This window comes from Macrobrachium rosenbergii, chromosome 43, assembly GCF_040412425.1.
Source record: "Macrobrachium rosenbergii isolate ZJJX-2024 chromosome 43, ASM4041242v1, whole genome shotgun sequence".
Classification (NCBI taxonomy): domain Eukaryota; kingdom Metazoa; phylum Arthropoda; class Malacostraca; order Decapoda; family Palaemonidae; genus Macrobrachium; species Macrobrachium rosenbergii.
Window position 1 is genome coordinate 54,530,865 of NC_089783.1, and position 18,336 is coordinate 54,549,200.

Genomic DNA, 18,336 nt, shown 5'->3' on the forward strand with positions numbered 1-18,336 from the left:
AATAGTGTTCTAATTGTCTTTATTAAGAAAACAAAATCTGCAACATTGTAATACTGGATGAAATAAACCACTGGTCTTACCTGGAAGCCTATTTAGGATAAAACTTTTAACATTTTACAGGAATAGGAAACCCTCAATGTTGTTCTAGAATTCCCTGGGTTTCCAGGCTTGCGGACGAGCACAATGATGACTTCTTTTCAGTGGTATGCAAACCCAGGCTTGCGGACGAGCACAATGATGACTTCTTTTCAGTGGTATGACATCTTTCCACTCCCGTAAATCACATTGCGAAGTTTACGGAGAGGATTGTCTTCCACCATTTCTAAGGCTGACAAATTCATAGCTGACCCCGTACTTTCTCTTTGCTGACTGCAGCAATTTGAAATCAGTAATATCCACACGGAAACATCCTAGGTCGAGATATCAGTACTGCAATGAATACAGAGTAGTGATTTTACTCCTAGTTTATCTTTTATCCTACCAGGCAGGCTGCTCGTGAATGCAGCAGTTGCCCATCACCCTACCAACTCCTCTGTCTTCCAGGTCATCATGAGGTGTATCGTGAGCTTAGTGCTGGCAACTTTGGCAGCACAGTGCTGTTCCATACTTTCTGGGATGGTATTTCTTAGTAGAATATTCCGAGGAAGTTCGTCCAAAAATTTTCTCTGGGTTTCATTTTAATTTCTCGGCATTACTCTGCATGAATTGACAAGGTTTCTCATTTTCATCATTATGACTTTAGTACCACCTATGGTACACAAAATTCATGAGTCTATTACAACATTTGACGTCGAGACCATCGTTGTTTCATTTGTCTTTTTAAACCTTTTCGTATTACCTTGACATTTTTGTGTTTTTTTTGGGGGGCGTTTTGATAAAACATTTTCTATTCGGTTCTCTAAGTCATTTGCATAGACTAGGGTTACAGTGTCTGACGGCGGCTATGCTTTATAACATATCTCCATGTCTTCAATGAATGAAGTAGTTTTGCCAGTTGGTAAATGAACTATTTCCAACTTTTATGTGCTGTATACGTCTTTTTGGACACCAGTCACAGCTTTCACTTATCAGAAACCACAGTATTTACCATCTCCACCGAGCATCTCCTATATAGATCTTTATCTATCTGTCTATATACGTATATATGTATGTATATATGTATATATATATATACATATATATACATATATATGATTAATTCACTGATATTAGTTCGATGTTCGAGAATGAACCTCATATATGTGAATCTAGGCGTAAAGGGTCTTTTGTAGGTAAATATATTATTTCTCTTTGTGGGTATACTGATGTACATCAACAAAACCATTTTTTACGACACCCCTCATTCCAACTCAGGCCTGAAAATTCACTTAGGCACTGAATTGAGTGTGGTACATTTTACAATTATTGTGTCTCTGTGTCCGCAAAAATATTTTTCACATATGCCAGATTTATTGGTATCACTGAATGTCTGTGAATCGTTGACGAACCCCCTTTTTGTTCCTGACATTTGTTTTTTCCCTTTTAATTGGCAGTTTCTCCCCTATTCCTTTTGTATCTTAGTTTAATACATTATGTTTATGTTCATTTCAACCAATGAATGTAAATTTTATTCAGACAATTCTTTGTATTATTTACCCCATTTTGTTCGCATATCTAAATATACGTTTACAAATTCGTGAATTTCTCGACAAATGATAAACCTATACGACAAACTGAGTGATCTGATTAATCGTGTTCAAAAAAGCACAGCAGCTTACTGTTTATTCCTCTTGGTTTTATTTATTTTTTCCCTAGGGTCCCATCCCGTAAGCGGTGCTATGCGAGGCCCACAAACGCACTCGTCATATGCCCAATAATTCAGACGGTCTGAGATTTATACTGTGTACAGCAGTACATCATACTGATTGTCAAACCCCAACATCATAATACTCGGAGAATAAGGAAGTCTTTCATTTTTCTCGAAAGACATTGCAGTTTTAGTCAAGGTCTAGACCTTGTTTTTAGTTCTCCTGATATCATGTGGGGGGCTTACTGAATAGTCTTAGAGCGGCAAATTTAGTGGCTCTAAAGACAAAGTTTGGGGTTAAGCGTTATCTCCCCTGTATATTGGAAACCGCAGTGTGTTGAGGGTTTTTAGCGATTTTATACAGGCAATGACATGATAAAATAAAGCTCACTTAGTTCACATTAACTTTCACCATATTAATGTCCCATAAGATGATTTTAGGCCTAAGTTTCAAATCTGTAGGCCTACTCACTCAGCTGTGACGTTGTGTTTCAAATACTCGAGGGTTTTATCAAAATTCCAGTGAACCGGAAGCCATTTGGAAACAGTTCCTGCACAACTGTATGAAAAGCCGCGCCAAGAGTCATCATTTCCAATAGATCATTAAATACAGACAGTAGTTTAGAGCAGACTCTGTAAGATACGGCTGTTATTAGCGACTGACAATCGGGTAAACCACCGAGGTTAACCTTGCCTGGTGAATGATGAACAGATCAAGAAACGCATATTCTAGCACGCTGGACATTCCACAGGCCGTTATGTAGCTTAAAAAACATTTGTATACTAAATTTCTTTAGAGAAGTCATTTTTAATTCGTATTGATAAGTTCACGGGATGCGCTTAGCTCTGCTCTTTTCTTTCAGGCCTCTCGCAGCCAATCAACGACGAGCTGCAGCACCAGTCGAGCGGGCAGCGGCTCCAGGCAGCCAATTTTAAAAACACAGAGGGACCGCGGAACTTTCGACGTTCAATAGTACTGGACATGTAAGTGAAACGCGTATTTTTACATCGAAATGATAAACGTCGATGTTTGAAGTGTTAAACGGTGAAAGAAATGACGCAAGGGTCGCGTTATTTTAGACGAGAGACACTAAATAACAGATGGTCCGCTGCGATGTGTATTATGGCTCTCTCCTGGGTGACTTCAAACTCGGGCTATATTCAAGGCTTAATTAAAACGTGTGCTTGTATTGAAAGGTGTTACTGTTTTGCTTCCGGGGCTTTTGGCAGTTGTTCAACCAGGCTTATTACTGTTTTTCCTCTGACAGCGTACGCATAGGCGTGGGATTATGAAAGAAAACTTGATAACATCACAGTTGTTTGCATTCGCCTGATGGGGTTACGATAAAACGTCAAGGCTGGCATTTTATTAATTATTTTTATTCGCATTTATGATTTATTAAAGTTTAAGCCTATCTATGGGGTATTACCTTGGAAATTGGCGTTTCCTGTAGTGTTCTGGTTCCTTATTAACAATTTACCGTTATTTTTTGTCTGTCGACTTTAATTAACATCAGAACTTTATGTTTTTGTATGCTGGCCATTCTGGAATGCTATCGCGCATGCGCAGTGTTATAGGGGAGCTTTTGTTAAAAAGTGGAGTTTCCTTCACTGGGGGGCGAAGCTCCCTGGTTAAGTAACACGGCCTGCTAGGTTAGGTTAGGGTACGTTAGGTTAGTATTTTTCCTTTTATAATAGGGTTCCCTAGCCAATCCCCTCTTGAACATATGGCTCCCTAATGACTTGAGCATGCGCAGAACCATTCCATAACAACAACATTGACAGGCCAGTCTTTCTCCTAGCAATTTCCCCCACCCAAGACCCTGTGTTCCCACAGGGTCCTCAAGCACGTTGGGTAGATATGAGGTTAATAACAATTGAGCGACAATAAATAACACCACCTCCTTCATTTCGGTATATTTAATAAAGATTTTAGTCATATTTATACTTACATTAAGTATACTGTATATTTTGAATATAAAAGTTTAATATATACTTATTTTTTGTTGGTTCTACCTAATATCATTATTCATTTTTAGTTCATATTTTAACACTGAATTTTACTAGCATATCATCATTCACCAATTCATTATCAATCATATCATTAATTTGTATATTTCACCTTCATTACGGCGCTGAATAATCCTGATGGGTTCCGGCACTTGGTCTTCAAGACCTAAATTTCATAATCAATCAGTCAATCAATCAGCAACACTTATTACCCTGTGGTTTTTTAATCTATTTATCCATTTATTAATTTTTTTTCTCTTTTTGATAAGTGGGATCTCATCTTTCTGCATTTCACTTTACTTCCTCATAATTCTTCCTAATGAACACCATATTCTTTGGGAGCTTGAATTTCAAGTCAGTGGACCCTGTGGGCTTGTTCCATATGAATAGGTTTCATCTACTGAATAATAAAAATAATATTCATAAATAAGTAGAAACACTGGATCAATTCTAAGTAAACTTCCCACAAAGCATCTGTGGGTAATGGGGGAATGATTTATTTAAATGGAGGTCAGAGTTTCCTTCCAAGGGTAGGTAATTAAGAAATGATGAAAATAGGTGGTTGTTATTTAAACTCTTGAACTGCTCATTCAGAAATGATAAGTTTTGTGAAATCTAACTTATTTAAAAAAAAAAATTTTTATGAACTATGATTTATAGTAGGTGAAATTGGTATTGATATAGTTTGACAATTAGTGGAGATTTAAATTTGTTTCAACCATGGCCCCAGGGGCCAGGTTGGAGTCACAGAACGTTTCCCAAGTTTTGTGTAGGAATTCTGCATACAGAAGAAATCTTGATCATATACAGTACTTGCAAGTGCAGCAGTGTGACAAGAGTAAAGGCCATCTTGCACTTGTAATTTTCATAACCATTATGTGGAAACTATCCATAATATTGCTACACTAGGTTGACGGTTTAGGATATTGTATATGGTTGACATGCTGGGTATCATGTGAGTGGCATTAATGTCAGTTACAGTAGCACCTCAGCTTAACAGACAATTTAGGGTCACTTTCTAAGTTAAAAAAAATCCATCAAGTAACAAAGACCATTTTTTAGATATTTTGCAGCTAACACCAATTTCACATAGTTCTTAATCCAAACTAACCTGTACTTCTCTTAACTTTCAATTAAAGAGATTTATTTTAAAATGTTTGACATGAAAAATAGTGACAGTAATGTAGCTGATAAGTACAAAAGGCTGTTAATTTGAGTTGTTGTTGTATACTAATAGTGTTTAATTACTGTGGTCCATGGGCATCTTGTTTTATATAATTCTGAAGCTGGTATACCCTTAGAGTACCAAAGTACAGCCTCAGTAAGGCAGAGGGTTGTGTAGTATTTTAGTGTCATAAGTTGTTTCATCCTTTTGAAGATTAGCCTTGAAGATGGAATTAAAGATCTGGCAAGTTAGTGTTGCCATTACATTTTGAAAGGTGCAATAATTTTTTTATTCTGTTGCAGAATGGCAAATGAACATGCCAATAAAGTGATCCCTGTAAGGGTAGCCGTCAGAATACGTCCATTGGTCCCAAAGGAAATAAGAGAGGGATGTCAAGAATGTATAGATGTCATTGATGGGTCTTCTCAGGTAAGAAATGAGCTCTATTTGGCTTGAAATTTGTACTGTATATTTTCAGTGTTCACATTTTAAAGAAAAAGGTCATTCTGGCTGGTGCTCTAAAGTTAATTGTTCCTATGGTAATACAAACTATCATCTTTTATTGCAGAAATATTACTATGTGCAAGATGGAATTAGTTGAAACTTGTTAACAAGGTAACCAAATGGCAGTAGATGGGTGATTTTGGAGAACCTTCAAAATGCCACCTATCACCAAGCACTTTATTTTTTGGCTGTGATTGAATTAGGACATATTGCTATGTCCTTACTGACCATCGGCTTTAAACTTATTTCATTCTTTTTATTGTATGTATACTGTTTGTGTTCTTTTTCAATATAAGGAAAATGAACAATGGAAGGTGTGAAGGATGTAAGGGGTTGTTTTGCACTTTATGGCCTTTGTGGTAGTGTAACCAGTTTGTTGTACTGCATTGGTAGGTCATGCAAGGGTTGTGCACCCCTAGCTGCAACCCCTTTCATTCCTTTTACTGTACCTCCATTCATACAACCCCTTTCATTCCTTTTACTGTACCTCCATTCATATCTCTTTCTCCCATCTTACTTTCCACCCTCTCTTAATAGTTGTTTCATAGTGCAAGTGCAAGGTTTTCCTCCTGTTACACATTTAAAACCCTTGTACTCTCAATTTCTCTTTCAGCACTGAATGGCCTCGTAGGTCCCAGCACTTGGTCTTTGGCCCAACTTATATTCCATTGTATATTCCAAACAATGTCACCAGTTTCTTGGAAGGTGATTACTTCACCTCTGATGCCACCAAATCGTACCATCTGCTCACTCTCCTTTGGATTGCAGGGGTATTTGCTGTTCCTCAGTATCTCAAGCAATCTGTCTTTCCTTGCTGTTGCTGCTTAGAAACTCAGTGCTGTTGAGTCTTATCTGCAGAGGTACTCCCTGTATAAAAGAGTCACTAACATTTAAAACAATGCCATTTGAATGTGAATAAGGAAGCCAAGGCAAAAGTTTTCTGGATCAACTACACATCTATTTTTTGAGTTTTAAAGGGGTTAAGCTTCGTGCCCCAAAGACTACTCCACTTGTGAATGCACACCAGATCTTTATTCAAGGATTCTGCACCACAGGCCTAAGGTCAGAGAAGGAACAACAGGTAGATGAGTAGCATCATCGGTTCACGTGCTTTGATTGTCACAATGCCGTGACCGAAAGCTTGGAGATTTAATTTTCCAGTCAGCAGAGAGACTCCCACCACATACGGAGTGTCTCCCCTATATAAAAGGCAATGGTTTGTATTTCTTTAGGAGCAAATCACAAATTTTTAAAGTAAAGTGTATTATTTGTAGCTGTACAAACCAGAGACTTATAAATGTTCCCACCTCAACCACTCCACAGTCCCCTATGCCAAAGGAAAAAGTGTTTGATGATGGCAGGTTCCCCCCTCCCCTTTCCAACCTACCACCAGTTAACTGCCTTGTTACCCAATTTAAATGGTTGATTCCAGCTCGTGCTGAGGGATAACTAAGAAAATTACAAATCTGTCTAAATTTGTGATACTTTGATCACTATGTAATGCATGCTTAGGACTGGTTCAAATGTATAGTTTTGAGTGCAGTGTCAATAAAGATTATAAACTTATTCTTGCTGAGCAAATTATGCAGTCTTTTTGTTTAATTCTATTGAATAACTGACTCAGTCAACTTTACAAATGATTTTTTACTAATGTAGTCTTGTAAATATTTGTTAGGATACATGGGGTCCTTCAGATATTTTTAGAAATCTTTAGGGATGGGTTATATTACTAGAAGCGTATAATGTTTTTTTATTGACTTTTTCCAGATAGTAATTAATGGAACTGATAAGGCATTTACTTTTGACTTTGCCTTTCCATCAAATACCAGCCAGTGCTATGTGTATGATTCATCTGTTAAGAGTGTTGTGAAGAATTTGTTTAAAGGTATGTGTTCTTAAATTTAACTTGATGCGTTGAATGAAAACCATTTCATTGCAAACCTGCCACTTACATGCAGCCTCATTGCCTTGGAATGTATAGACTCTGCAGTCTTTTGTCTTAACAAACCCCTCCCACCAAAAAAAAGAGAGAGCGAGAGAGAGATAGGGGATTAGCATCCCTATGGACACCCCTCAAGGATCCAGGGATTCACAGGAGTCAGTTGCCTGACTTTTTATATATCTGTGTTGATAACAACCACAGCTTAAAAATTTCCTTGACAAGATTATTACAGGATCACCATAAAAGCTTTTCAGTGTCATAGCTTGTCAAATCATTATTTGTTATTACGGCCCCATTAATCACAACTAACCCTATTTTGTGTGGAATAAATTCATACTAATTGACAAGTAGAAGAAAGATCTCTTTTGCATGTGCCAGCCAACATGTCACATGGTGACATAACTCTTAATTTCTCTTGTGTACCTTATATACATATGGATGTGTTGCTGTTCACCCCAGGACCTCTAAGTGATATTTTGCTCTTTATGGTGTGTCAGTCATAGTTTACTATTTTTTTTTCCTTCCTAGATGTAGTCCTGTTTACTTGATGACTGGTATTCAGTGAGTAATTTTTTTCACTTTACCTTTTAACCAGTAATCAGAGCATTGTATCAGTGTTACTGCAAGGCACCTACTGCCTTTCATTTTTCAGTTTGTTGCAGTTTTGTCATTTTACTGTAATTTCAGAAGGTTCAGTGGTTCTCAGTTATGAAATGTTTAACTTAGGAACTTTTTGCTAATTTTTCTTTCATATTCAGATACTTTTAGGTTCTGGGGATTTATTTCTTGCTACATGTTATGGCCATATAAAGTGGCATAACCTTGCCATAATGTTAAGGGTGTTTTGTTTGCTTAGAAAACTAGAATTCCCTTCTCTTTGGATTTTGTGTGAAGTACCATATATGCTGACGTATGAGGCGACCTTTTAACCTTTAAAAATCACCCCCAAAATGGGGGGCCGTCTTACACGCCAAGTATAAAAAGCAAGCCTTAATCATGCCAAGATTTTTAATGACAGGTTAACCCCTGAAATGCTGATAGTTGTGTCAATAGTTAACTACCATCACAACTATCGGTATTGTAAACAAAACACCTGTAAGTACAGTAATTACCTAGGTAATTACCATAATTAAATGTTAGGATGAGCTCTCTCTCTCTTGTTACTAGCTTTATCCAGGGTACCATTATTATTATAAGGCAATAATATTAGACAATTTTGTTATTGATAGTTATTACACAATGCCCTTTTAACAATGATAGATAATTTGAAGTTACCAAAAGGGTAAATTGGGGTAGTCTAACTGCCTTGTTTACGAAACAGCCGTGTTCACAGTTGCCAGTCGTGCTCGACTTACGAACCTTGTTTACTAAAGGACAATATTTCCTTGGTAGTATTTTTATAATCAAAATAAAGGGTTTTGTGATATCGATATCCTTAATATCAGGGTTCTTTCCAATTTTAAAGGAACACATTCATGCAGATCTACTCCCAACGGGTACTACTCCGCCAATAGTGACGTCACAGGCCTTGAGCATTTGTTGTGATGTTTATAGTTTTCCTAAGGGAGTACAGAAATATTTTTTCATAATGGTGAGGTTTGCCAAGCATCGTAAAATCTTGAAGATACTGATTTTACGCATTTTTGGTACCAATAATTCCAATTATTATTGATTTTATTTATGTACCAACGAACTTACAACGGCTGATAGTGTTATTTAATAAATTAGGTGTCTTATATGCCGTACATATCTCTAAACCTACATTTTTACATGAAAAATGGGGTTTCGTCTTATACACTGAGTTGCCTTACTTGCCGGCATATGCGGTATGTGTTTGAACACACTATCATTGTGTGTCTAAAAAGAAAAAGTATGCTTATGTCTCTGAACATCACAACCAACATAGAGTAGAATGTTTAAGTCATAATGATCCAAATTATGAAATTATATAGATAATAGATCAGTCCAAATCTTCCTCTTGTGTAAGATTTGAAGCAGCATTGTTATGAAACACCAGATGATTAAAAAAAAAGGGGGGGTATCTCTCACCACCACAGTGGATATGCTGAGGTCTTGGCTGCAAAACAAATGCTCCTCTTTACCAGTTACACAAAAACAGCTGGGTTGCATTGAATCTTTGATCTGTAAGATGTGATATGACCAGAGTTATAGAAGTGGTAAGAGGAGGAAAGAGACCTGTGCTCGGTGAGAGCCCTCGGGTACTATTTACATCGAACTGAGAAGATTAGAGGACAGTCTAGTAATGTGTGGTGCTCCGTGAAAAATACCTCTAGAACCTTGTTGAAGAATGCCATTTATTTCTTCTAGAGGGATCTTATTATAGAGTCACACTCCCAAATAGAGAGAATGACTTATCGGTCTTGAAGATTAGAGCGTACGATGTCAGGGCAGTTGCTGCTTCGGTAGCTTTTAAGCACAACCTTTCCCCTCTCTTTGATTCTTCAAGCAATGTATTGGAGATGCAAATCAATGTTTGCGATACACTACTTGCTGGATGTCGAGACTATGAGAATTGTAGTACCTTGGGACCTGTGTCCGTAGCTGGGTGAGGAAGTGTAGGAAGTCTTCCCTTCCTCATTTCTGTCTCTTCGCCTTGAACATGATGTTGAATCCTAGGGAAGTTGTGGGGTACAAGGTACCTGGAGTGCCCACCAGTTTTTAGTGTTGGGTAGTAGTCATGTTTTTTAATTTTATATTTTTAATTATATGGTGTAGGTGACTTTGTTGTCTGGTATTTTTTGTACTGTGCCCTGGGCGGGGTCAGATATGTACACTTCGTTGGCCTTCTGGTAATGACCTTTGCTACAAAGCTCATGTTATGCTTCGTCAATCTTCAGAGTACTCCTTCGCTGGGAACTTTCCCACTTCAGTAGAGGCGCTTCGTGGTTATACCACCTCGCCATACAGATTGAGATGAGTGCCAGCCAGAGGCATTATCTACCTGCAGCAGCTCTCTCACCAGGTGATACCTCTTCCAACTAACTAGCTCTTAGGATTATATGTCAGTGATGATATTGTATTACAGTATTTGTTAAAAAAATTTCATTCAAATCCATGACTTCTCAGCCTTACTAATTGCTTGCAACTTATTGTGAACCCCTGGACCTTAAAGGTGCATGTGCTATGCTACTATCTCTCTTCTGTCTCTTAGACAAAATACTGCAGTGTGGGACATTCAGATTGAGAATGTTGGGTACATGTGAGTGATAGGCATTTATAAAATGTTTTTTGTAAAATTTATTTTCCTTGAAATGTTGCACTTTGCAAAAGAAAACGATTGCTTCAAAATCTTTTGGACTCAGACATAAAGTAGTCCCCTACATATATCAGTTTAGTAACATTTTGAAGACTGCAGCCTTAAAATGGAAAACATCTTAGTGTTCTAACTAGGTATGCAAAAAAGAACATATAAAGTGTTCTAACTAGGTTTGCAAATAGTAAAATGTAATATTTGAAAGTAGTGTACTTCTAAAAGAAAATTCAAATATGAGTGAAGTGGATGTCAATATATAGCTCATACTGTATTTTTTTTTTTCAAGGCTATAATGTTACTGTTTTGGCTTATGGACAAACTGGTTCTGGTAAGACCCACAGCATGGGAACAGCCCACATGCAGGGAGATGATATTGAAGAAGAAACGGGGATCATACCAAGAGCAATAAGAGATATTTTTGAAGGAGTTGCAGACAAGACTGATTGTGAATTCATGGTTAAAGTGTCCTTTTTAGAGGTGAGTGGATTCATAATTATTGGCCTTTGAGCAAAAGAATGCTGCAGTGCATTTATCAAAGGTCGAACTGTTTTTTAGATGTATACTAAGCACCTGTCTTTTATGTTTTACCTTTATCTTTTTTATAATTTTCTCCCAAATTTATTTTTATTTTTTAGTGCACCTGTTGTTTTTATATGTGAATACATTACCTGTATTTTGTGGCAATTAGATTAGAGTTCTGGAATAAAGCAGGACTTGAATAACCTTATTTTTTGTTTTCATTTTGAAGAGTTGTTATTTAATTCATGAATTTTTCTATTCATTGTTGGTAGACAAAGATTCATTTTGGTACACAAAAAAAAATTTGAAAGAAAATCATGGGAATTTTTAATTAAGTATAATATACAAACCTTTGTCCTTTATACAGGAGCAATTGGGTATAGAAGCTTGGTAACAAGGTTGTCACAAGGGGAAGGGGATGTGAGTGGGGGATTACTATATACTTGGCTGGATATTCTCATTTTGTCTTTAGCCCATGTCAGAACACACTGCCTTCTTGCAGTCATTTGCTTTGATTTTGAAGTCTAGGGATGATTATCTTTACCAGCTTTTTGTGGACACAGGATGTATGTATGTGAGTCTGTTGTGCATGTTTGTGGCAGGGTCATGATATTGATCCTCAGCATTTTTAATCTGCAGGGATTAGGATGTCTTGGAGGATTTACCTTATTAAGGGTGTGAGAAATGGTTGCCATTTTGTTGGCAGAAATTCAGCTTTAAACAGAAAAAGGGGGAAAAAGAGAGTTGATGTTATAGGGTAGGTAACACACCTCCCTTCATCCCTGAGGCTCTGGTACTGGGTCTGCTTGGGTTGTTAATCTCTTGTTGGGACTGTTCCATTTTGGTATCCTGTTGTTGCTTACAATCTGAGGAGGAGTTTACAGTGACTTTAGGACATCTCTCTTGGCTCTCCCGGTGAAATGGACCAAATATGTTGGTAAGAGTTTGTTATATGCTCAGTAAGCAACCCTGCATATCACACTAGTACCCTTGCTGCATTGGACTTGTCTCTAAAGTTCCCTGTACAGCCCCTAGTTTATGAAGGCCAAGTGGTCATCCTTCTGGTTGACTAGGAAGTGCTCATTTACTGTTTTAATGTCACATTTAGCTTCAGCCAATTAGACTGCTGCTGCTGCTGTACTTGATGTACCTTTTGTTATAATGCCTGTTGCACATGAAAGGTGTCTACTATTACTGTTGCTGGTTCTTCCCTTGACATCATCTGCAGTAGTAAAGGAGAGGCTGAGTGAGAGGATTCTCTTATTATTCTGTTGTCCTCCTGGTGCTTTTGGAGTTTATCTTTCTCTTTCACCACCTCACCTTCAGACCACCAGTGGCTCAGTAGTCATCTCCCATGAGAGGTCCCACTAGACATCCCACAGGTGCATCCCCCTGAAAGAGGGCCAAGATGAGATTGCTCTTGTGTTACTGATCCTGTAAGAAGAGAATAAAGGATCAGGTCTGATGCTTGGACTTCCCAAGAGAGACGGTCCAGCATGTCCTGTGATTGTTTTTGTGCTACCTGCTGCCAAGGTGCCTGCTCTTGTGACCAAGGTCCCTTGCATGGTATCAATCCTTGCCTGGCCAAACCATTGGCCATGGTGCTGGCCTTGTCAGTCCACCTATGCCAGGCATAATTGTCCATGTAGCTGAAGAAAAAAGCAATGGTATACAGATAGGTGGACTCATCTTTGTGTTCTTATTAACTACGCTTTTTCCAAGCTTCAACAACAGAACTAGCTTGCTCCAAAGAATTTTTTTGTATAAAAGATTTTAGGTGTTTATGTTTAGGAAAAATGTCAATTACTGAAATAAGGAGTTTTGTAAGGAAGTATATATCAGAAAAATAGTCTCAGGTTTTCTTCAGTTTTTTTTTTTTAATAGGAAAAGATGTTAGGAATTTTTAGAATTATTGTGGCTGCCAAAGTATGTCTAAAGTCATTGGCATTTCATAGTATTTTTTTTTATATTTTTCAGCTGTATAAGGAAACATTGTTTGATCTTCTAAGCAATAAGAACAGAGATGAATGTGCTGTGGACATCAGGGAAGATTCCAGAGGTGGAATCAAGATTGTAGGACTTACTGAAATTCCTGTCACATCCCTCTCAGAAACCATGAGATGCTTAGAGCAGGTAAGGATATACTGTACTGTATCAGTACACAGATCCCTGTATTTATACAAAAAATGCAAGACATTTCCTTTTGAGAGCCTTTTGATTTGGTGTGGTGGGAAAGACATCTTGTAGCTGTATTTTTTATATCAAAATATAGAATATGTTTTTTGTTTTGAGGGGCATTGTCAGTAAAAAAAAAAAATATTCTTGTAGATATATATGATGTTTTATGGCATAGCATGGGAGAAGTAGGATTTTGAAAATTGTTGTAAGAGTATAGCAATTTTTTTGGGAAAAAGTCTCTAGCATCACAAACCCAAGGATCACCAACTTGAGTTTCATTGCTTTAATGTATGTTTATGAGGTCTTTAATGAGCCATAAAAATTTCTTTTTCATGGCAAGGAATAAAATATAGTTGACCAGTCTCCATAAATATTTGTGCTTTTACTTGTTTCATCTAATATAATGGTTGTACTTTCAGCCTGGGATCTTATTTTTACCTGTGGCTGAAGTATTGGAGGGTAGCCAGAGGAGCTCTAAGTTTAGTAACGTATATGGATGAGGAACCTGTAAGACACTTGTTTTTTCTTTCCAGGGTGCAGTTAACAGAGCAACTGGAGCAACTGCCATGAATGCAAGATCCAGTCGTTCCCATGCCATCTTTTCGTTACACATTGAACAGAGAAACAAGAATGAGGGGTGAGTTATTACATTTGATGAAATATTAAGATTAAATCTTAATTTTCTAGTTTTTCATAATGTTTTAGTGTGCTCACTACTATGCATGTCACTCCTTAGGGTCATGTAAAGTATGTCTAGCTGGACGTGATGCATCGTACAAAATGGTCTTTGCAGCAGTCTTTTGGCCTCCAGCTGCTATGGAAGTTGGTGGTTTTGACTCTGGTTGTATTAAACTTCTTAGTGATAATGGTATATTTTTGAGAATTTGCAACTTTATGGTTTGCATTTCTTTTTTTATTTTTGGGCAAGTTTTGAGGCCTGATCCAGTCTCAGTAGGTAATATTCTTTGATATATGCTTTTGCAGTAAAGAGAGCAAAACTATAAAGCAGCTTAATTTTATTTGATTCATTTTATATATTACAGTCAGCTTTGTTGTAATTGTCCTTATAGTTAGTAATGTTTGTAATTTGTCACTGAAATTTATGATGTCACCTAGCATTTACTGTAGTAGGTTGCTATCCTGGAATGTACATTTCATTTGTTGTTTTTAAAGTTGACATATATGGAACACTGTATTTATTCATAAAGTAATTTTTTCCAGGGACAATATTGTTTGTGCTAAGTTTCATCTAGTGGATCTGGCTGGCAGTGAACGAGCAAAAAAGACTGGTGCAACTGGAGAACGCTTTAAAGAGGGTGTTGATATAAACAGAGGCTTGCTCGCCCTTGGAAATGTGATATCAGCTCTCTGTGAAGATCAGAATCGCGGTCACATCCCATATAGAAATTCCAAGCTTACCAGACTACTACAAGGTAACTTTTTGTTTTGTTATCTCATGCATGCAATAAATTCAGGTGAACTAGCAAGCAAAATAACAGAATATACCTGGGTAAGATAATATGGTGGGGTAATTCATAGCTTTCGTCCTCACAATTAATGCATTGTTATTAGAAACCTGGAATAAGCAGTTTGTTGTTGGTACTGTTTATCCACAATGTACAATTTTACATTTATTTACTGGGATTGTTACCAGATATGTACGGCAGTGATGCACAGTACAGTTTATTAGTCATGCAAAAAGTAGAGATGGTAGTATTCTTTAGGTGCTGTAGATTTAACTTAAAAAGATAAGGAAGATTAGATTTGAATTTAGAATAGGAATTATAGTCTCCCCAACATACTAGGTCAAACAAGGGTATCGGGAGGGTTAAAGAGCGATGCCAAATGTACTTTCCTCATTGTGCAAATAAGGCTATTGAAGACTCCCTTTCGATTCTTTAAAAAAAGGGCATTATTTAAGAAACACATTTCATTATAACTGAGGGCAGCTTTATGATAATAATATTGTTAGAAATAGAATATGAAAATATTAATTAAGACAATGTGACAAGACTTTCCTCATGTGCTGCCATATTTGCATTTACCCTAAAATAATGAAACTATAGTATAAAATACTATACTTACATCTAAAAATAACAAAACAAATCTGAGAGAGAGAGAGAGCACAGAGATTATTTTTCAAATGACTTTTGTGCTATCATTAACCATATGAAAATTCATATAGTTACCAAGTTACAAAATTGTGTGTGTGTGTGTGACATTTTGGCCCTGGTTAGGCTGTTTCACTGGCATTATCCATTTGCCAAAATCAGATACTGTAGTACAGTTGTATTTAAAGTAATGGTAATTGTAATAAAGCTGTTTTTTACTTACTGTATGTAATTGTATTGCGTGTATTGTCACATCGTACTGTAAAGTATAAACATTGCAATCATCTGGCATTTGCATTCTGGTAATATTTACATTTTCAGAATCATCAGTTGATTTGAGTTTTACAGAAAACATTATTGCCAGTAGCTGGTTAGTAAAACTAAATTTGGGATACTTTCTGTAAATTATCAAAACTAGGTTAAAAATGCAGGTTACCACTATTTATAAATGCAGAAAATTTTTAATGAAGTAAAAATTTGATTTTGCCAGTTTTGGATATTGCTTTCACCATTCCAAAACATTTTGCACCCTGTATGTTATTGCTACAAACTGAATTTGAAATTTAGTGGTAAAATTTCTAAAGATCTTCCTTTCCATTTGTGAAGGATAAATAAGAAAACACTTTATTTTCTATTTATGGAAGTCACCATTGAGAATTAACAAGTTGTAGTAAGTTGATAACTGTAACGCAACTCTTAATAAACTTGCGATATTTAAGGCAGCTAACATCAGCAACTACTGTTGCAGCACTTACTGTCGTTTGTGCATGTGTTTTCCATGAAATAGTGAGTGGCTATTAATTAGAAGAAACAGTGACGAATTATTAGACAAGCCATAAGTTGTTTAGTGTTTGGGCCATGAGCCCCTCAGTTTGAGACATGGTCTCCTCTGTATTAAAAAAAAAAACTGGAGAAAGGAAACTTGCGACTCATCTCTCAGTTCCTTTATTCCTCTCTCAACTACAAAGATTCAAACAGCTCCGGGAGCTCGGGGTCCCACAGTTTTTACTTGTCTCAATTCATTAAAAAATTCACACAATCAGTTGAAACCTCAAATCACAGTTTCAACAGCAAAAGTGGCAATAAACTACAAAAATAAAAGGTATAAACATGACAAGGCACAGGGGGTGGGCGAAAAGGCACAGGGGATGGGGGGAAGAGGATGCATCACCAAAATACAAGGGGAAACTCAACATTTGTTTTACGAAACAAATACAGTTTTCAAGGATTACACTCTCTCTCTATAATTGTCATAATTATAAGAAAATATTTAACAATTATTCAGTGTGTGTTTCTTAAAAGGGTAGATTTTAAGAACAATTCAACATTTGATAAAATGCAAACACAAAGTCGGGAGCATTCTCTTGGACGATAAAACATACATCATCTGCTGAGAATGTTGGAATGTAGTTGGTGTTTGTGTCTTTGTTGTGTGATCATGTATATACAGGAACATGTCATATGAATAGAACTTCAGTGGAGTTGCTGATGAATGTTTGTTAAAGGGGAGGTGCTTGTTGTTGCTTGTTGATTTATGTGATAAGAAGAAAGACAATTAAATTTTAAATAGGCTGTGGAGTATTTAAACAAGTTTTAACATGAACATGTGACTTACTTAGTGAATACTTCACAATGTGTCGAAAGAATATCAGTTAAAGTTGAATTTGTTGAAAGGTATTTATGTATTATCTGGATTTTTCAGATTCCCTGGGTGGTAACTCTCATACTGTGATGCTTGCGTGTGTATCCCCCGCAGACAGCAACCTAGAAGAAACACTTAGCACTCTGAGATATGCGGACCGTGCTCGTAAGATTAAAAACAAGCCTATTGTTAACAGAGACCCTCATGTGGCTGAGTTAGCAAAACTGAGACAACAGGTATGGGTGATTACCATTAGGTCATTTGGTTTAATGCCAGGCTGTTGATAACTTTAGATGAAGCTTCATTCCATTAATGATATATTGATTTCAAAACACTAATTGGAGTATAAATGAAATATAATCATAGGAAATGCTGCAAAGTTTATTATTGTGGGACAGGTCTCACAATTATTTTGTCCTAGAACTAAAAAAAAAAATATCATGGGGTAAGAATGGTAGTTTCAGAAGTGGTTTTGTTGGTTTAAATTTTCATGGCGTAATCATGATGATGATTATGCAAGATTTTTATATCCTTTATGGAATATATTTAAACAGAATTCTGTCTATACTCTTCTGTCTTATTCTGTTCATCAAGAACTCTAGAGTTCAGTCCTAGTTGAGAGGACTGAGAAGAGTTGATTCTGCTTTTTACATTAGAAGTACTGTTTATAGGTTTTCACTCACACTTGTTATGCTATAAAGTGTTTTGTAAATTTTTGTGAAATTTAAAACTATTTTAATAACAGTATGCTGACCAAATGACAACTCACGTAGTTGGTTCTGTACTCATACTCACCATTGGTAGCGCAGGTACCTTCACAGTGGAGAACACTCATTCTTTCTGGATTCCGGTCTGATGAGCCTGGAATTTTTGGGGGATAAAAGTCAAGACATATATATATCATTAATGAAGTTTTGATGAAGTGAACAATTTGTACTGGAAGAAAATAAGCATTATAAAAAGAAATAAAAGTAGCATAAGCAAGTAGTATATGGTAGGAAAGTCAGTTAATTACTGAAGATTAAGTACTATATAGAGAAAAGGCGTTTAGTCATACCTCGGTTAATGGACACCTCCATTAACTGATAGTTCGGTTGGGAACACTGTTTGAGAAAAAATCTGCTCCATTAGCAGACCTTTGCTCATTTTTAGGATGAACATAGACGACTGGCCAAAACATGCAAGGGATTAGGCCCATTGTGTGT

At 36.7% G+C, this 18,336-nt stretch overlaps 1 protein-coding gene across 1 annotated transcript in view; it reads left to right on the top strand.

Moving 5' to 3' along the window:
* Positions 1 to 2,646: 2,646 nt before the first annotated feature.
* The window catches only part of LOC136828932 (chromosome-associated kinesin KIF4A-like), a 38,073-nt gene continuing 22,383 nt past the window's right edge, over positions 2,647 to 18,336 (top strand). The window contains exons 1-8 of the mRNA XM_067087299.1: positions 2,647 to 2,770; positions 5,264 to 5,390; positions 7,233 to 7,350; positions 10,968 to 11,158; positions 13,178 to 13,333; positions 13,912 to 14,015; positions 14,600 to 14,811; positions 17,192 to 17,367. Coding sequence (XP_066943400.1) covers positions 5,265 to 5,390; positions 7,233 to 7,350; positions 10,968 to 11,158; positions 13,178 to 13,333; positions 13,912 to 14,015; positions 14,600 to 14,811; positions 17,192 to 17,367 — 1,083 coding nt within the window. The 5' untranslated portion in view covers positions 2,647 to 2,770; position 5,264. The remainder of the gene's footprint in view (positions 2,771 to 5,263; positions 5,391 to 7,232; positions 7,351 to 10,967; positions 11,159 to 13,177; positions 13,334 to 13,911; positions 14,016 to 14,599; positions 14,812 to 17,191; positions 17,368 to 18,336) is intronic.